The sequence below is a fragment of the Choloepus didactylus genome, chromosome 4 (genome assembly GCF_015220235.1).
Source record: "Choloepus didactylus isolate mChoDid1 chromosome 4, mChoDid1.pri, whole genome shotgun sequence".
NCBI lineage: Eukaryota > Metazoa > Chordata > Mammalia > Pilosa > Megalonychidae > Choloepus > Choloepus didactylus.
In genome coordinates, this window is record NC_051310.1 from 62,006,246 (window position 1) to 62,028,061 (window position 21,816).

A 21,816-nucleotide genomic window follows, 5' to 3' on the forward strand; every position below is an offset into this window, starting at 1 on the left:
TGGGATGCAGTTTAAGTGTGGCTTAGGTAGAGAATGCTTTAATGCATAAATTAGGACAGAAGAAATGCTGAAAATAAATTATCTGAGTTTGTGCCAGTTTGAAACTGTTATGAACCCCAGAACAGCCATGATCTTTTAACCCAGTCTTGTTGGGTGGAACCTTTGATTGGCTAATTTCCATGGAGGTATGACCCTGCCCATTCTGTGGGTCTTATTTATATCACTGGAGTCCTTTAAAGAGAGCTCACACAGAGAGCAGAGAAGACAAAATGCCCCAAGAGAAGCTGAGAGCCCACACAGACCCAGATGCTTGGAGCCACTGGGAGATGCAGACAGAAGGGTGCTTGGAGATGCTAAGCTCAGAGATGAAGCCCCAAGTTTGCCCCAGGGAAGCTAAGGGAGGACTCTCAGACACTCAGAGAGAAATGCCCCAGGAGAACTAAGCAGAGAGCTGAGAGAAGCCAAGAGAGACAGAGCCCAGAGACTTTTGGAGAAAGACATTTTGAAATACAACCTGGGAGCAAAGGACTAGCAGACACCACCACGTGCCTTCTCAGCTGAGGTGGTATGAACACCATCAGCCTTCCTTCAGTGAAGGCATCCACTTGTTGATGCCTTAGTTTGGAAACTTTTATGGCCTTAGAACCGTAAATTGTAACCTAATAAATCCCCTTTTCAAAAGCCAATCCATTTTTGGTATTTTGCATAACAGCAGCATTCACAAACTGAAATAAATCTCAATAAACTTTTAAAATAAAAAAAAATTAAACCCAAGGAAAACAGAAGAAAGGGAATAATAAAGATAAAACCATAAATTAATAAAATAGAAAGCAAACAACATAGATAATCAACAAAGCCAAAGTGGCTTCTTTGTAAAAACTAAGAAAATTACTTAACTCCTGCTGTATTGGTTGCTAAAGACTCACAGCTGCCCCCCTTTTCCTTGTTCTTGGATAATAAAAGTCACCTCTCCTGAAAAGTTTTGCAGTCCCTCCATGCAGTGGGGGACAACACAAACAGCTAGCCTCCCTTCTCTCAAAGCTCTAGAACCTCACATGGACCAGGCCAAAGCTCGACTCTATCTGAGGTTGCCTCATAATTCTGCTCTTTACCCTTCTCTGTCCTGCTGCTGTCTTCTCTGTGCAGGTTATTCCTCAAGCATTCCCTCAATAAATCATAAACACTAAATTTCTGCCTTGGGCTCTGCTTCTAAGGGAACCTGACCTAAAAATGAAATTAAAGAAAACATAAATTATAAGAAATAATATAATTAATTTAATTCATTAACAAATGAAATAATTTATAAATAAAAGATAAATACAATGTTCATGAATAAAACTCAGAAGTAAAATAATATCAGGTCTCCCCAAATTAATCTATAGATTAAATGCATCCTAATCAAAATCTCAAAGTTTTTGTGGAAATTTCCAAAATGTATATGGAAATGCAGAGTCAAGAATAGCCAAGACAGTTCTGGTTAACCAAGATGGTGACATAGGATGCTCCAGGTTCTGTTCCCCCCCAGAATCTTTGAACAACTAGCAAAAATTGACAGAGCCATCTTCCTCAGAGCTTCAGAAAACAGTTGGAGGGTTACAGTCAAAGGATAAGCACCAAATTGAGAAAACATAGCTTAAAAATGCTAAGAGAAGCATTAATTTTAATTCTTCTTTGAAAGCAATAGAGAATCAACCAAACCAAATTTAGTCCTTTGAAAAGATCAATATGTTGACAAATCTTTAGGAGACTGATGAAGGAAAAAAGAGAGAGGACACAAATGACTAAAATCATAACTGGAAAGGGGAACATTACTAAAGATCCCACAGAAATAAAAATGACCATAAGAGGATACTGTGAACAACTGTATGCCAACAAATCATAATACCTAGGTGAAATGGACAAATTCCTAGAAGCACTTGAACTACCTTCCTTGACTCAAGAAGAAGTAGATGATTTCAACAGACCAGTAACAAAGAGACAGAATCAGTAATCAAAAACCCCTAACAAAGAAAATCCTAGGAAGAGATGGTTTCACTGGTGAATTTACTAAATATTCAAAGAAGAATTAATAGCAATCCTGCTCAAACTCTTTCAAAAAATTAAAGAACCCTTTGAGAGAACACTTCCTAACTCATTATATGAGAATAGCATCACCCTAAATACTAAAGCCAGATAATACCACAGGTAAGTTACAGACCAATATCCCTCATGAACGTAGGTGCAAAAATTCTCAACAAAATACTAGCAAACTGAATCCAACAGTACATTAAAAGAATTATATGCCACAATCAAGTGAGATTTATCCCAGGAATGCAAGGATGGTTCAACGTAAGAAAATAATTAATATAATATACCATATTAATGGAATGAATTTTAAAAACACACACATGTTCATCTCAATTGATGTAGAAAAGGCAGTTGACAAAATCCAGTACCCTTCTTGATAAAAACACTCAGAAAACCAGGAATAGAAGAATACCCTTAACATACTATAGAACATATATATGGAAAACCCACAGTTATCATAATACTCAATGATGAAAGACTGAAAATTCCCCTAAGATCAGGAATAAGACAAGAATGACCACTGTCACTACTATTATTCAACATTATATTGGAAGTTCTAGCCAGACTAATTAAGCCAGAAAAAGAAACAAATGGCATTTGAACAGGAAATGAAGAAGTAAAATTCTGAATACTTGCAGATGACATGATCTAAACATAAAGAATCCTGAAAAATCCACTACAAAGCTACTAGAGCTAATCAGTATATTCAGCAAATTGACACTGTACAAGATCAACACCCCAAAACACTAGTAATGAACAATCTGAAGAGGAAGTCAAGAAAAAAATTCTATTTACAATACCAACTGAAAGAATAAAATATCTAGGAATAAATACAACCAAGGCTATAAAGGACTTCTACATGGAAAACTACAAAATATTGCTGAAAGAAATTAAAGAAGAATAATGTTCATGGATTGAAATACTAAATATTGTTAAGGCATCAATTCTACCCAAAGTGATTTACAGATTCACTGCAATCCCAATCAAAATTCCAACAGCCTTATTTGCAGAAATGGTAAAAACAACTGTCAAATTCATATGCAAGGGTAAGAAACCCCAAATCCTGAAAAAGAAGAACAAAGTTGGGAGGCTCACACTTCCCAATTTTAAAACTTACACAGCTACACTAATCAAAAACAATGTGCTACTGGCACAGGGAAAGACATAAAGACCAATGGAATCAAACTGAGAGATCACATCTATGTCTCACTGATTTTTGACAAGGATGCCAAGACCACTTAATTGGGAAAGAACTGTCTCTTCAATAACTGTTGCTGAGAAACTGGATATCTATATGCAAAAGAATGAAGGGGGATTCCCCACCTCACACCATATACCAAATTTAACTCAAATGTATAAAGACTTAAATGTAAGACTTTAACTCAAATGTACAAAGACTTAAAATATAAGAATGAAAACTATAATATTCCTAGAAAACATAGGGAAACATCTTCAGGACCTGGGGTTAAGCCATGGTTTCTTAGACCTTACACCGAAAGCACAAGCAACAAATGGGTAATAGATAAATGGGACTTCATCAAACTTGAAAACTTTTGCACATCAAAGGACTTTATCAAAAAAATAAAAAGACAGCCTAGAGAAAGGGAGAAAATAAAAGGAATCCATATATCTGATAAGAGTTTAATATCCAGAATATATAAAGAACTCCTATAATCAACAGCAAAAAGACAAAAGGCCCAATTAAAAAACAGGAAAACTATTTTAACAGACATTTCTCCAAAGAAGATACAGAAGCACATGAAAAGATGCTCAACATCATTAGCTATTAGGGAAAAATATATCAAAACCACAGTGAAATACCACTTCACACCCACATGATTGGCTATTATTAGAAAAATGGAAAGCAACAAGTGTTGGAGAGGATACAGAGAAACAGAATCCCTCATACATTGTTGGTAGAAATGTAGAATGGTGCTGCTGCTGTGGAAAACAGTTTGCCAGTTCTTCTGAAAGTTAAGTACAGAACTACTATATGACCTGGTAATCCCACCTCTAGGAATATAGCCAAAAGAATTGAAAGAAGGGACTCAAATAAATATTTGCACACCAATGTTCACAGCAGCATTATTCACAATTGCAAAAGGGTAGAAGCAACCTACGTGTCTATCAACAGATGAATGGGTAAACAAAAGGTGATATAGACATAACATGGAATATTAGTCAGTTGTAAAAAGCAATGAAATTTTGATACATGCAACAACATGAATGAATCTTGAAGACAGCATGTTGAGTGAAATAAGCCAAACCCAAAAAGACAAACATTGTATGATCTCACTTATATGAAATAATTAGAATATGCAAATTCAGACAGCCAGAAACTAGAATACAGATCAGATCACTCCAGGCAGGGATGGGTGTGGAAAATGGGGAGTTAACGCTTAACTAGTACAGAGTTTCTATATATGGTGATGGAAAAGTTTTGATAATGGATGTTGGTGACTGTAGCACAACATTGTGAATGTAATTAACACTACTGAATTGAGTATTTGAAAATGGTTAAAATGAAAATTTTATGTTACCAGAATAAAAAAAAACACACCATAGAACAGTACAACACAAAGAGTAAACCCTAACCTAAACTAGGACTATATTTAATAGTTTAATTATAATAATATTGTTTCATTGATTGTAATGAAGTTACCACACCAATGCAAAACGTTAATAATAGGGAAAACTCGGGGGAGGGATATTATATGGGAACTCTGTACTCTGCATGATTTTTCTGTAAACTACAACTGCTCTAATAAAAACAACTGCCTGCTTAAAAAAAAATCAAACCAATAATATCAGCAAGGAAAATAAAAAGAATAGCCAAGACAGTATGGAATGAGAACAAAGCTGAAGAACTTACACAACTAGATATCAAGACATATTACATATCTACAGTAATTAAGAGAGTGTAGTATTCATGTGAGGATGGGAAGAAAGACAATTTAGAGAAATGAGAATCTATCAAGAGACCCAAATATATACTGACAGCATTATATGCAAACACTGTCACAGCAGAGTGGTGGGGAAGGTCCATTTAATAAATGGTGTTGGGCCAACTGGATATCCATATGAACTCCTACCTCCTATACACACAAAAATCCAAAAATCTGGATTGTAGATCTAAATGTAAAATGTAAAAGAGTTTCTAGAAGATAACATAGAAGAATGTCTTCATAATTTTTGGGTAAGCAGAGTTTTATTTAGGATAAAAAAGTATTATTAACCATAAAGAAAAAATATTGGTAAACTGGCCCATGTTAAATTTAGGAACATCTCTTCATCATGAGATACTTTAAGAGAGTAAAGAGGCAAAGCAAAATAATAGAATGTATTTCCAATACAAATAATTTTCTAATGATTCTTATCCAGCATCTCGGAAGAATCCTCCAAATAAAAAGACAAGCCAATTGAAAAATGGATAAAAGACATGGACAAGTACATCACAAAAGATGATAGCCACATGACTAATAATCATATGAGAAAATACTCAATCCCATGAGTCATCAGGGATGCAAATTAAAATCACAAGATATCAAATAAGGGCAAGGATGTGAAGCTACTGAAACTCTCACACACAAGTGGCAGGACAATAAAGTGGTAAAATAACTTTGGAAAATTGTTTGGGACTATAACGACTAAAGCTCAAAGTATGCTTACCTTATTGCCCAGCAATTCCACTCATAGTGTACAGCTCTGAGAAACTTGTGCACATGTTCACAGAATACATGTCAAGAACATTCATAACAATAATGTTCTTAATTGCTCCAAAGTAAAATAACCCAAATGTCAATGAACAGTAGAAGAGATCAATAAATAGTGGTATATTCATACAATGGAATAGTATACAGCAATGAAAATTACCAAACTAGAGCTATATACATCATAGATAAAATCCTACAAATATAATATTGGATTAAAAAAAAAGAGAATATATATCTTAGCCAGTTTGAATGTATTATGTCCCCCAAAATGCCATGTTCTTTGATGCAATCTTGTGGGGGCAGATGTATTTAGTGTTGATTGAGTGTTTCCATGGAGATGTGACTCAATCAACTGTAGGTAATAATTCTGATTAAATAATTTTCATGGAGGCGTGGCCCTGCCATTCAGAGTGAGCCTTGATTAGTTTACTAGAGCACTATATAAGCTCAGACAGAAGGAGCAAGCTTGCTACAGCCAAGAGGGACACTTTGAAGAACACACAGGAGCTGAGAGAGAAGCTGCAGCTTACAGAGACATTTTGGAGACAGCCTTTGAAAGCAGACTTTTGCTCCAGAGAAGCTAAGAGAGGAAAAACGCCGCAAGAGCAACTAAGAATAATATTTTTGAGGAACTGCAGCCTAGAGAGGAACGTCCTGGGAGAAACCCATTTTGAAACCAGAACTATGGAGCAGACGCCAGCCACATGCCTTCCCAGCTATACAGAAGTTTTCTGGATGCCATTGGCCATTCTCCAGTGAAGGTACCCAATTATTGTGACTTACCTTGGACACTTTATGACCTTAAGACTGTAACTGTGTAACCAAATAAATCCCCTTTTATAAAAGCCGATCCATTTCTGGTGTTTTGCATTCCGGCAGCATTAGCAAACTAGAACAATATCCTTTTATTCTACTTATATATAATATTAAAAACAGACAAAATTATATTGCTTAGACATGCATACACAGGTGGTAACACTATAAAGAAAAGCAAGGATATGATTACTATAAAATTCAGGCTAAGGATTACATCTAAGGTAGGGTTTATTGGATTGGGAGGTGTCATGCAGGAGACTTCTAGGGTGCTAGAAATGCTAACTTCTTGGCTTAGATGGTGGTTTATATGGGTGTTAAGTTTATAATTATCTTTATGTCATGTATTTGTTTTATATTCTTTCCCCACTGTTAAATTTTCAAAATTAACAAACATTTCAAAAAAGAAATAAAAACAAATGAAAAGATTGTATCTAATTCTAAATTCTGTTATATATTTACAAGTTGAATTTATCAGTTCTTATAATAGTTTAATAGATGCTAAATTAATGGTTATCTAGAATATGAGTATTCAATTGTCTAGAAACAATTGAAAAGTTTTTATTGATTAAATCTTAGATACTCAGCATTCAGTATTTTAGAATGTAGATGGGATATCTATGTTGAGTCGGAGCTTAGAGTAATAGCATTTTCAAGACAATGTGATTCTGTGAACTGGCTGCCCCAGCTACCATCCCTGAATACAGTTAAGCAAACTCCAGGAGGTTCAATAATGGTCTATTGTACAAAAGATTCCAAAAATGGATAGTTGGATTCAAGTACCTCCTAAGATGACTTATACCATCAAACAACTAAAAAATTGGGGCCATATATCCCCTCTAAGAATCCTACATATCTCTCTACATGACTCCTCTGCTATATTTACACGGAGGTAAGACTACAAGTGATTGAGCATTAGGCATGGAATAAAACTATAGAATTAGGATAAGTTACATACAAGATTTTTTTTATAAATAACATCTTGAGGCCCAATTCTATACACTTTTTTTTTTTGGAAAGATTGTTTTCTCTACCTGGGACACTATGTTAAACCATTTAGCAGCTTCACTGAATTCTCTGGAGACTTTCTGATAGAATCATAAAGGATATATGGCTAAGAGTTTATAGGACTAAATCTATGCCTTGGAGGTTTATTTTCATTTTACAAAGGAAAAATAATATATAATAAAACTGTTAAATCTATTAAAAATTGTAAAAGATAGAGGATTAGTTAATGAAAACAAATAAAGCTTTGGCTATTAATAAGCCACTCAATGTGTTAGAAGAAAATAAAAAGACTACAAAATCTGTCCCCTTTAATAGTAACTGGCTAATAAGCTGTTTCAGGTTAGCAGAACTTAGAAACATAATAAAACTAGTGTACTAGTTAAGTAAAAGAAGACAGTTAATAAGCATTAAGTGTGCGGAAAGAGCCTACACTTTTACATGGTGTGAAAATGAATCAGAGACTCACCTTTAACAAGGGATAATTGATACTTGCTTCCCACATGTTGGTAAATGAAGCTTCCAGGATAATAGCATCAACTGGGCGTCCTTAAAAATAATTCACAAAAAGAAACCAGTAACTTCCCCATCATATTTAAATCCCACCTTTATATATTTCCTAGATAAGGTGTCCTCAAGGTCCAGTACATGGACTCCTACATCAAAATCATGTGTGAAGCTTATTAATAATGCAAATTCCTGGACCCCATACCAGACTTACTGAGTCAGAATCTCAGAGAAAGGGGTCTGAGAATGTGCATTTTTAACAAAATATTCCACCCAAAAGATTTCTATGCATATGATAGTTGAATCCTATCTTCTTCCAAGAACACAACCAGATTGCCATGGCTTAGACAATACAAGACAGCCAAGTACGACATTAAGGCAGTGTTCTGTAGTCTATTACTGGACCTATTATTAAGAATGTACCAGAGGCTGCTGACTAGGTTGTCTCAGCCAACACACTCTGAGAACAATTAGAAAATGTGCATGGGTAGAGAGGAATGTCTATGTTTATTTGTCTGTCTATATGTCTCTATGTCTGTGTCTATGTCTGTGTATATGTTTGAAGGCTTTTGAGGGCTACAACATCAGTGAGAATTCACAGAGCCAAGAACAAAAGAGAAAATCTAAGGAAATTTGAGCTGCCTTTCCCCTCAAAGCAGTTGAAATTTTAAAGGAAAGGTGGTTTAAAGACTGAAGACCAGCTTCAAAGCAGCTCAGTCCCTGACTAGATTAAGGTGATCTACCCCAACCAATATTGCCTTTCGGGAAAAAAGGAAATTCTTTCTGGAAGAAGATAACATCACCCAGATTCTCAGATTATCTGTAAGATTTTCCATAAAAAAAATTCTACCACTTAGTAAAAATTAACTAGACATTTCAAGGGACCCAGAATAGCCAAAACATTCTTCAAAAAGAACAAAGTTGGAGGACCCTCACCTCCCAATTTCAAAGCTCACTACAAAACTACAGTAACCAAAACAGCGTGGTACTGGCATAAGGACAGACATATACACCAGTGAAATAAATGTGAAAGCCCAGAAGTAAACTGTCATCACATCTACTGTCAACAGATTTTCAACAAGTGTGCTAAGACCATCCAAAGGGGAATAAACAGTCTTTTTGACAAAAAGTGCAGGAAAAACTGGATATCCACAGGCAAAGAATGAAGTTGGGCCCTTATCTTACACCATATACAAAAACTAACTCAAAATGGGTCAAAAATCTACATTTAGATACGAAAACTATAAAATCCTTAGAAGAAAACCTAGGGGCAAGTCCAAAAGCACAATCAACAAAAGAAAACAGATAAATTGTAGACTTCATTAAAATTAAAAATTATTGGTGTCAAAAGACACTCTCAAGAGAGTGAAAAGACAACCCACAAAATGAAAGAAAATATTTGTAAATCATATATATGAGGATTTAATATCCAGAATATATAAAGAACTTCTACAACTCAATGACAAAAAAGACACAAAATCCAATTTAAAACAGCCAAAGGACTTAAATAGACATTTCTCCAAAGAAGATACCTAAATGTCAAATAAGCATATGAAAAGATGTTTAACAGCATTATGTATCAGGGAAATGCAAATCAAAACCACAGTGAGATGCCACGTCACACCTACCAGGATAGCTATAATAATAATAAAAAAAGGGAAATAGCCAAGTGTTGGAAAAATTGGAATCACTTGTACAATTCTGATAGGAATGTAAAATGGTACAGCCACTGTGAAAAACAGTTTCATAGTTCCTCAAAAGGAAAAACCAGAATTACCATATGATCCAGCAATTTCACTTCCAGGTATATATCCGAAAGAACTGAAAACAGGGATTCAAACAGATACTTGTAACATGAATGTTCATAGCAGCATTATGAACAAAAGCAAAAAGGTAGAAACAATCCAAGCACCCATCAACAGATGAGCGGAGAAACATACATACAATGGAATATTATTCAGCCATAAAAAGGAATGAAGTTCTGACACATGCTACAACATGGATAAACCCTGAAGGCACCATTTTGAGTGAAATAAGCCAGACAAAAAAGACAAATATTGTATGATTCTACTTATATGAAATATCTAAAATAGGAAAATTCATAGAGAAAGTATTACATTTTAGAAATTAGTAGATTAGAGTTTACTAAGAAATAGGGAAAGGGGGAATGGGCTGTTACTGCCACACTGCAGTAAATATAAGAGAACTGCTTTCTCCATGCAGCACTCACCATCACCCATTCCCCACTCTCGGCAGGCGGCAGTGAAGCCAGACCCTGGCAGAGCTTACTGGTGCCACAGAAGGACCAAAAAAACTAGTTCCCCAAGACTGAGGGGAGAAGAGGGAGGGGATAAGGAAGGGAGTCATGGTCCAATCGCTGGTTTTGATTACCTACTTCAGATTGCTGGTGGCCCAGCTCTGAGGGTGGCCACTGATCCAAACTACCCCAGTAAAATGCTGAGGAGGAGACTTAAAGATGGTACAATTCCTCAGAGCTGCAGAGGACAGTTGAAGGGCTGTATTTGCTACGAGTCGAGGAAGCACAGCTTTGGGGAGCCGTGGAAGAAGATCCTGGTGCCCTTCCTGGCCCCTCCTTCTTCCCTTCCCTAGGGCAGTTTGAATCCTGCCAGTGTTGCCTTTGTGGGTCCCTGGTCTTGCTCCAGCTGAGAAAAACCGGCATAAGAAACTCTTCTCTGGCATATGTCCCCCTCCCAGAATTTGCCCTCCAAGCAAAAGCAGCTTGAGACAACTAAAGCAGTATAAGAATCAATAGAGGCACTTGACCTGGGGCAAAAGATGACCTGCTGTAAGTTGTGCAGGAGAACACCTGGGAGAGGTTTCCTGGAAAGTAGAGCATTCAAACTTCCGTAGACAGGGGAACTCCTAAGACCACCAGCAAGTAAAAGCCCAGGACAAGACAAAGGCCCAGAAAAGACAGGGGGAACCCTGCACTATGCATTTGCCTTAGGCTGCCCTTCATGATGGGAGGGCTGACCTCTGGAGGAAAGCACTAACCAAAGTAAACCCAATTTGCAAAGATGGTGAAAAGTGTTTTTTGCTTAGGTTTGCTTGGTTTCGATAGCTCGTGATGCTCAAGAAAATCTCTGTCATATACCTAGCTGGATACAAACTCAAGAAACAGACATCTCAGGGAATAAATCCCAGAGTTAGCATTTTAAAATATTAAAATGTACAATGTACAACAAAAAATTATGAGACAAAGAAACATGAAATGATGACCCATCTAAAGAAAGAGGATAAAAATCCAGAAAACTTCAATGAGTATCAGATTGTGAACATACCAGAGATCTTTTTTTATGATTTTCAATATGCTCAAGGAGATGAAGAAAAATACAAAGAAATAACTAAAGAATATGAGGAAAACAATGAACAATATAAGAATCTCAATAAAGAGATAGAAATTTTTAAAGAGAACCAAACAGAACTACTGGAGTTGAAGACCACAATAAATGAAATGAAAAATTCCTAGGGGAGTTTAAATAGCAGATTGGAGCAGGCAGAAGAAAGAATAAGTAAACTCAAAGATAAGACAATTTAAAAGATTCAGGCTGAGAAGCAGAAAGAAAGAAATAATTATTAAAAGTGAAAATAACCTCAGAGACCTGTGGAACACTATCAAGCATACCAATATACACATTATGGAAGTCTCAGAAGAAGAAGAACAGAAGGAATATTCAAAGAAATAATGGCAGAAAACATCCCAAATTTAATGAAAGACATGAATATACACATTCAAGAAGCCCAGTGAACCCCCAAACAGAAAAATTTGAAGAAAATCATGCCCAGACACATGGTAGTCAAATTGTCAAATGCCTCGGACAAGGAGAGATTTCTGAAAGCTGCAAGATAAAAGCAACATATAAAAGCAAAAATAAAATAAAATACAATGAAAAGTTCAGACAACACCACCACCACCAAGAGTTCCATACCTCTCCCTCATATCCCCCTCTTATAGACATTTAGCCTTGGTATATTGCCTTTGTTACAATTAATGGAAGCATTTACAATGTTACTGTTAACTGGTTTGCACTGATTGTATTTTTCCCTAATACCATACCATTTTTAACATCTTGCAAAGCTGACATTCATTTCTTATCCTTCATGTAAAAACATTCTTATATTTGGACATTTAGTCACAATCATTGATCACTCTAAGTTTCACTAAATTAAACAGCCCCAGTATTTATTTTCTATCTTTCCTTCTGGTGTCATACCTACCCCTAACCCTCTTCTTTCAATCATACTCACATTCATCTCTGCTCAGTGTTCTTACAATATTGTGCTACCATCACACAGTATTGTGCTATCCATTTCTGGATCTATACAGTCAGTCCTCTTGAACATTCTATATTCCTGAAACATCAAATGCCTGATCTCTACCTCCTTTCTATCTCCTGATAGCTTCATTTCTACACTCTTCTCCAAACCTCTCTCTCCTGTCTTTTCCTATCTGTATGTAGCACTCAATTTAGTATTTCTTGTAGGGGATGCCTCCTGTTCATGAACTCCCTAAGTGTCCATTTGTCTGAAAATATTTTAAACTCTCCCTCATTTCTGAAGGACAGTTTTGCCAGATATAGAATTCTTGGTTGGCAGTTTCTCTCTCAGTATCTTGAATATATCACACCACTGCCTTCTCACCTCCATGATTTCTGCTGAGAGATCCGCACTTACTCTTATTGAGCTTCTCTTGTATGTGATGGATTGTTTTCTCTTGCTGCTTTCAGAATTCTCTTTCTCTTTGACATTTGAAAATCTGATTAGTAAGTGTCTTGCAGTAGCTCTATTTGGATCAATTCTGTTTGGAGTACACTGCACTCCTTGGACCTGTAATTTTATGTCTTTCATAACAGTTGGGAAATTTTCATTCATTATTTCCTCTATTATTCTTTCTGCCACTTTTCCCTTCTCTTCTCCTTCTGGGACACATATAACACATATATTTCTGGGTTTCATGTTGCAGTTCAGTTCCCTGAGACCCTGCTCATATTTTTCCATTCTTTTCCCTATCCGTTCTTTTGTGTGTAGGATTTCAGATGTCCTGCCTTCTAGTTCACTGATCCTTTGTTCTGGCTCTCCAAGTCTGCTGTTGTATGTCTCCATTGTGTTTTTCATCTGTTGTGCCTTTCATTCCCATAGGTTCTGCCATTTGTTTTTTTCAAGTTTATGAATTCTACTTTATGGTCACCCAGCATCTTCTTTATATCCTTCATTTCTTTTGTCACATTTTCTTTCAACTCATTGATTTGATTTAGATTTGTTTGAACATCTTTAATTTATTGTTTCAACTCCTGAATCTCAGTTGACGTGTTAGTTTATTCCTTTGACTGGGCCATATCTTCATGTTTCCTGGTGTGGCTCATGATTTTTTGCTGTCTAGGCATCTGTTCCAGTTTGCTAATGCTGCCATTTTGCAAAACACTAGAAATGGATTGGCTTTTATAAAGGGGGTTTATTTGGTTACAAAGCTCCAGTCTTAAGGCCATAAAGTGTCTAAGGTAAGACATCAACAATAGGGTACCTTCACTGAAGGATGGCCATTGGTGTCCAGGAAACCTCTGTTAGCTCGGAAGGCAAGTGGCTGGCATTCGCTTGCTCCCAGGTTGTGTTTCAAAATGGTGTTCTCCAAAATGTTGCTCTTGGGATGTTTTGTCCTCTCTTAGCTGCAGCTCCTCTTCAAAATGGCCCTCTCAGTTGCTCTGAGCTCCTTCTGTCTGTGATCTCTTTATATGGCTCCAGTGATTTAATTCAGACCCACCCTGGTAAAAGGTGTGTCTTCTGGACATTCCAGGAGAGTGTGAGCAGGTCTTTCATGATAAATCCACTCTAACATTCCAATCTCTCTAAGCCATTGAATCTCCTCCTCTACACTATACCAGGGCAGTTCTGGCATTTCAGCCTCAGGTAATGTTGGGTACCTTTTGATCCACATTCAGCCAACCTCCCAGACAAACCATTAATGCCCTTTCTAACCCCTCAAGCTACACTGAATGCAGAATCTCTGCTTATTGGGCCCATATCAGTAAATTCAGCTTGATCCAATTTTATTTTCCTTCCACCATTACCCCACACCCTTGAAATCCATTCCCACACATATTCCCCTGATTTCTGTCTGTATAAGTTGGAAAACTCATACAGTTCTCTTGGAGTATAGCGTACTTCCTCATGGGTCACACTTTGCACCTCACCCTTTAGTCTAGTTATAAGTCTTGAAGCAAAGACCAGTGGTGGGGGTGGGTCATGAAAAGAATTAAAAGTATTCCCTTAAGCCATTTACCTCAGGACATTCTGTTGTAGTTTCATCTTGTGAAACAGGATTAATCTCTCCAGACAGAGGAATGAGGGCTGCTTCCTCAGGGGAGGTGATTACAGGTTTAGCAGGGACTTAAGGGTTAATCTCTTTAGGTGGAGGTTGGATGGCAGGCTCTTCAGGGCAGACTGGAGGTTGGGTAGCTGTGTCCTCAAGGCAGACTTGGGGGAGGGGGGTGTTTCCTCAGGACAGACCACTACAGGTATATCTAACAAAGACTCAGCAGAATCCAGAATTCCAGTGTCCTCGCTGCCATTATTATCAATCCATATGTCCCCATCCCAAGTTTCAGGATCCCATTCTTTCCCAATCAATGCCTTTACTTTAACAGCAGACACCCTGCGAGATTGAGATTTTAGTTTACATTGTAAATCTGCTACTCACATGAGACTCTGGGTCTGGTTTTCAGAAATCTCAAGTCTGCAGCCACAGGAAATAAGATTTCCTTTCAGGGCACACATAGAAACCTTTACATCTGTCATATGGCACTTAAGTTTCAAATTGGAAGCCTTTAGCTCATTCTTTTCTCTTACAACTTTATCCAACATATGTAAGAGCAACCAACCAGCATCATTATACCTCTTAACTCTATAAAACTCTGTTAAGGTGTCAAAAACACTGTCACCCAGAGCTTTGCTTTGTATAAGAGTATGATTAGGAGAATCAAACAGTGATATTTTGTGTATCTCCATTGCCAACTCCAATGAAGATGTTCACTGTTCATTGAACAGTTGCCAGTTTGCTGCCTACCCTACAGAATTTGGACCCGTGCATACCCACAGTTGCGTGAGACACTTTCAAAAAATCTTATATTTATAGATATCTCTTGTTGATTCTGTTTCCCTAGAGAACCCTAATTAATACAGCATCTGATTTTCTTGATTAGTTTATTCTGCAGATTCTTTTCTTTCTTTTTATAAGGTTTTCTTGTTGGTTGTCTTTGATCTCTATCGTCTTCGTTTCTCTCGCTGGCCAGTTGTCAGACTGGCTCTGAGCCCCAGTCTTCCCCTGCAAATCAGGTGCCCACCATGGCCTGCCAAAGGTATGGGAGTAGGCACTGGGCACCCCAGCAAGTTCACTGTGTGTGGTAATACAAATCTGCTGGCTTCAAGTGTGCTCTGCTTTTTGCCGACCAGCAAGACCTGGCTTTGTTTTAGAGCCCTGCTTTAACAGTTGGGTCTTCCATATTTCTCAGCCAAAACAGGGCTGGGTTTCTATACAGGGCATGTAGACCAGCTCCTGTCATCCTAAGAAAGGGTCTGAAGCATCTTTTTAAAAGTTTTTCAATTTCCTTGTACCTTCTGGGCTGTCCAGCAGATGGTGCTGTTTGGTAACTTAATTGACCTCAGAAGCTGCTTTGCCTCCGAGCACAGGCTGCATCTACACAGGTGAGCTGAAATTGTGGGATTCCAATGCTCTTACTTAGCCAACCAAAATCTGGTTTGATGTGGGGCTCCACCTGTGACAAAATATTCCCTCAGCTGACCCAGTACTCCAGCTATCCCCCAGGCAAGGAAACAGCCACTGGCTGTTGCTTCCCTCAAGGGTGGGGGAAGGGCTTTCAGACCCAGGGCTGGAAACACAGTGTCTGTCCATATTTTCTCAGTCTCTTTGTCCCTCACTGAGCTGGGCCTTGAAATTCCTCCCCTGTCCCCCGGGTCTTCAAATGGTGGGGGTCTGTCTCACTACTGTGAGAGATTCTGTAGTCTGTGCCCATGGTGGGAGTGGTCCCATGTGCTGATTCTGTTCCTTTCCCACATGAGACCAAGTGAGGGGGAGGGGAGAGGACCAGCTGGTCTGGGATGGAAGATTCCTACCTGACATTTCTTCTCTTTCTTCAATTCAGCATTTGGAGGGCCCTTCTCTAGCCTATATCCTCTTCCAGAGTTTCAAACAATTCAGAATTGTCCTTTTGTTTCACTGAATCTCTGGAGAGAAGTTTTCAGTAGCTGTTTATGTCACCATGTTGATGATGTCACTGGTCAACTGATTTTTGACAAGACTCGCAAATTCACTCAACTGAGACAGAACAGTCTCTTCAATAAATGGTGCTGGGAGTACTGGACATCCATATCCAAAAGAATGAAAGAGAACCCCCATCTCACCCTAGACCTAACTATAAGAGGCAGGACCATAAAACTCCTAGAAAAAACTGTAGGGAAGCATCTTCAAGATCTTGTGGTAGGCAGAGGTTTCTTCGACTTGATACCTGTTCTGGTTTGCTAATGCTGCCATTATGCAAAATACCAGAAATGGATAGGCTTTTATAAAGGGGGTTTATTTAGGTACAAATTTAAAGTACTAACACCATAAAAGTGTCCAAACTAAGGCATCAACAAGAGGATACCTTCACTGAAGAATGATCAGTGGCATCCAGAACACCTCTGTAAACTGGGAAGGCACGTGGCTGGTGTCTTCTGGTCCCAGGTTGTGTTTCAGCACCTTTCTCAGCTTCTGTGCATCCTTATCTCAGCATCACCAAACATCCTTCTGTCTGCAACTCCAAGCATCTCTGAGCATCTCTGTCAGCTTCCAAGCATCTCTCCAAAAGTCTCTCTCAGCTGCTCTTGGGGTGCTTTGTCATCTCTTAGCTTCTCCACAGCAAACTCTAGGCTAGCATCTCAAAGTGTTAGTAAGCATCTGGGCTTTGGCTTAGCACATCATGGGGTGTTTTCATCTCCCTGCTCTCTGTGCAAGCTCCCTTTAAAGGACTCCAGTAAACTAATCAAGACCTACACTGAATGGACTGGGTCAAATCCCCATGGAAACATCTAATCAAAATGTTTCACCTATAGTTGAGTGAGTCACATCTCCATGGAAACAACCTAACCCAAATATCCCATGAGATTGGATTAAAACTTGGCTTTTGGGGGACATAGTATATCCAAATTGGCACAACACCCAAAGCACAAGCAATGAAACAAACAACAACAAAAAAAAAAACCAGATAAATGGGAATTCTTCAAAACTAAATACTTCTGTGTATCAAAGGACTTTATCAAAAAGGTGAAAAGGGACTCGACTCTATGGGAAAAAATATTTGGAAACCACATATCTGATATCCAGAATATATAAAGACAAAAAAAATTTTTTTAATGGACAGAGGTGGGGCAAGATGGTGGCATACAGAGGTGTGGAATTTAGTTCTTCCTCTACAGCAGCTAGTAAATAGCCAAGAACTGTCTGGAACAATAGGTTGGGGGCCTTCCATGACCAGACACACATCATACACCAGTCTGGAATGGGTGGAAGGGCTGAGACTGCAGCACAGAACTGTAAGTAAATCTCCCATGCTTGGAGTCTGGTGCCCATCCACCACTAGCATGGCAGGCCATTTTGGAGTCACTTCTCCAGGGGAAAAAGCAGCAGTCTCTACTAGGAGTAAGGGGAGGGCACAAGCAACCTCTAATTATGGATTTAATTAACAGATTTGGGCTGCTAAATACAAGCTCCAGATACAGATAAACCCAGAGCAAGCACAAAAGCAACCCAGAGGTAGCTCCTCTACATAGAGGAGGTGGGGCTGATGGGGGAAAAAAAAAGAATGAAAACAGAAGCTTTTGGAGTTGGATGAGCTCAGAATACTAGAAAAGGGGCACACAGGGCCAGGTACCAGCTGCCAAACCCAGGGGGCTGGGGACCAGGTCTGAAAAGGATTTTTTTTTCCTTTTTTTCCTTTTTTTCCTTGTTAGCAAAAGGAAAGTAGCAGGCTTTTTCAGTTGTCAGCACTGCCCCAGGCAAGGCAGAGCTAAGGGTCTGAAACACAAAGTAACTAGTAAGGAGAAGAAAATACCTCCCTGAAGGGCTTACTTTCTCTAAGAAAGTGTGAGGCAGAGCCCAGCACAAGTGGCAGCTCTCATTCAGAGAATTCAGACTCCAGGGGCCAGAAAACAGAAACAATGTAAGCCCACCCTCTACCTCAGCCTCTGACTCCATCATGCCCCTGGAAGTGACAGGGTCTGCTGAGAATTAAAGGCACCATACTACTTTACACTGGTAGGGAGCTGCACGCTGACAAGCACCACCTGCTTGGCAGGATAGGAAAAGCAAAGAATCAAGAGGTCTCACAGGAAAGACTAGCACCTTTCAGGGTCTCTTCCCATAGAAACTTGATACTGATTACACACTCTTCCTGAGTCCTGGTCTTGTCTTGTCTGGGAAAATCTGACTAGGGTGGGGTAGATCCTATCTGGGGAGACAATGCACAAAAAAACTTCCACATAGACCAGGCAAGAGCCAGAAAAACAAGAGCTGAGAAATTCTGATCAGTTAAACAGAAACTAGGCTACGATAAGTTTAATTGAATGTCAAAGAACAGAGAACAAAGCTAACCAACAAGGAAACCCTAGGTAAAAGAGAGAAAATCACCACCAGAATAAACTAATCAAGGAAATTAGATGCCTAAACACCAACAAAAAATCATGACACATACTAGGAAGGACAAAGATATGGCCCAGTAAAAGAAATAAACTAACACCTCAACTGAGATTCAGAAGTTGAAACAACAAACTAAGGATGTTCAAACAAATCTAAATCAATTCAATGAGTTGAAAGAAAATGTGGCCAAATGGCAGAACTTATGGGAATGAAAGGCACACAGAAAAGATGAAAAACACAATGGAGACATACAACAGCAGATTTGAAGAGGCAGAAGAAAGGATTAGTGAAGTAGAAGAGAGGACATCAGAAATCTTACACACAAAAGAACAGATAGGGAAAAGAATGGGAAAATATGAGCAGGGTCCCAGGGAACTGAACTACAATATGAAGTACAAGAAAATACATGTTACAGGTGTCCCAGAAGGAGAAGAGAAGGGAAAAGTGGCAGAAAGAATAGACCTACTACAAGACACTTAATAATCAGATTTTCAAATGTCAAAGACAAAGAGAGAATTCTGAAAGCAGCAAGAGAAAAGCGATCCATCACATAGAAGGGAAGCTTCATGAGACTGAGTGCAGATCTCTCAGCAGAAACCATGGAGGCGACAAGGCAGTGGTATGATATATTCAAGATACTGAAAGAGAAAAACTACCAAGAATTCCATGTCTGGAAAAACTGTTCTTCAAAAATGATGGAGCTTATAATATTTTCAAACAGACACTGAGAGAGTTTGTGAACAAGATACCTACTCTAAAAGAAATACTATAGGGAAGTGCTACAGGCAGATAGGAATAGACAGGAGAAAGAGGTTTGGAGAAGAGTGTAGAAATGGAGATTATCAGTGTTCCGGTTTGCTAATGCTGCCATTACGCAAAATACCAGAAATGAATTGGCTTTTATAAAGGGGGTTTATTTGGTTACCAATTTACAGTCTGAAGGCCATGAAAATGTCCAAATTAAGACATCAACACAAGTATATCTTCAATGAAGGAAGGCCACTGGCGTCCAGAAAATCTGTGTTAGCTGGGAAGGCACGTGACTGGTATCTGCTGATCCTGGGTTATGTTCCAGCTACTCTCTCAGCTCCTGTGTGTTCTTCAAAATATGGCTCTTGGGGCATTTTCTCCTTTCTTAGCTTCTCCGGAGCAAATTCTGGGCTATCTCCAAAGCAGCAGCTAAAGTCTGCTTTCAATGACCATCTCAAAATGTCTCTCTCAGCTTCTCTGAGGTCCTTCTGTTTGTGAACTCTTTTATAGGACTCCAATGATTAAACCAAGACCCATCTGAATGGGTGGGGTCCATATCTCCATGGAAATAATTTAATTAAACAAATCTTTCACCCACAGTTGATTAACATATCCATGGAAACACTCAAAGGATTCCAACCTAATCAATGCTAATACATCTGCCCCCACAAGACTGCATTAAGGAACATGGCATTTTGGGGGACATAATACATCCAAACCAGCACAATCAGCAAGGATAAAAAGAGAGAAAAAATAAGATGACATATAAAGTCCAAAAGACAATATAGTAGAAGAAAGTACTGCCTTTAAAAGTTAAGAACACAGGTTATCAGGAGATAGAAAGAGGGTGGAGATTGGCCATTTGATGCTGAAGGAGTATAGAATGTTCAACAGGATTGATTGTAAAGATCCAGAAATGTATAGCACAAAACTATTTGATGGTAACACAATACTGGAAGTATAATGGACAAAGCTGAGCGTGAATATGGTTGAAAGAGGATGGATAGGGGCATGTACCACACCAGAAGGATAGATAGAGGATAAAAACTGGGACTGTATAACTTAGCAAAACCTAGAGTGGACAATAATGGTGATTACAAGTAAAAATATAAGAAAGTTTTTACATGAGGGAGAACAAATAAACGTCACCATTGCAAGGTGTTGAAAATGGGATGGTACATGGAAAAGATACAATTAATGCAACCCAGGGTCTATAGTTAACAGTAACACTATAGTATTCTTCCGTTTATTTTAAAAAGGCAATATACCAAAGCTAAATGTCAGTAAGAGGGGGATTTAAGGGAAGGGTATGTTGCCCTTGTTCTGATGGTTGGCTCTCCTTTTTATTTTTAATTATTTTTTCCTCTTCTTTCTTTGCAGAAGAAATGGAAATGTTCTCAGATAGACTGTGGTGGTGAATGCATAACTATGTGATTATACTGGGAGCCATTGATAGCTCACTTAGGATGGATTGTATGGTGTGAGAATAAAAGTGTTTGAAAAATAAAGTAAGATACAAATGCTGGAGAAGATATGGGGAGAGGGATGTACCTATTCACTTTTGGTAGGAAAGTAGATAGGTGCATCCCTTCTGGAGGGCAGTATGGCAGTTCCACAAGAGGTTGGGTATAGGGCTGCTATATGGTCCTGCACCTGTCATGTGATGTATACTTGGAAGAACTGAAAGCAGGGACACAAATAGACATTTTCACACTGATGTTTATGGCAGCATTATTCATGATTTGGCCTAAGGGTACATCGATGGATGAACAGAGGGGCAAACTGTGGTCTATACATGCAAAAGAATACTGAGCGGCTGCAGGAAGGACTGAAGTTGTGAGGTACGCAACTAGGTGAATGAATGTTAAGGGCATTATGTTGAATGAAATAAGCCAAAAATGAAGGGACAAATATTGTAAGGACTCACTAATATAAACTAACTATAATGAGCAACCACTAAGAATCGAATCTGAGAGCATAGGTTATCTGGGGATACTACAGGGGCAGAGATTGGGCAATTGTTGATTAAGAAGTTCAGAATGATCAATAAGCCTTATTGTAAAAGTTCCTAGATTTTAATCTCACATCTATTCCTGAGTTTTAACTATTATTTCTAAATTCTGAGACGCTGAGCTCTTTGTATATACACTGGTAGTTCCCTGGAAATTTGTGTATGTGTGACAGCTGAGACTCAGAACTCAGAGTTAGAGTTCTGCAGCCCTGAAAATTAGCATTACTCCATTCAGCAACTGT

The 21,816-nt window shown here is 38.4% G+C and overlaps 1 protein-coding gene across 2 annotated transcripts in view; it reads right to left on the bottom strand.

Moving 5' to 3' along the window:
• Positions 1–21,816, bottom strand: part of ABHD12B (abhydrolase domain containing 12B) — a 108,567-nt gene that overhangs the window by 8,380 nt on the left and 78,371 nt on the right. For both annotated transcript variants that reach the window (XM_037832740.1, XM_037832739.1), the window contains one exon: positions 8,068–8,147. In XM_037832740.1, coding sequence (XP_037688668.1) covers positions 8,068–8,147 — 80 coding nt within the window. The remainder of the gene's footprint in view (positions 1–8,067; positions 8,148–21,816) is intronic.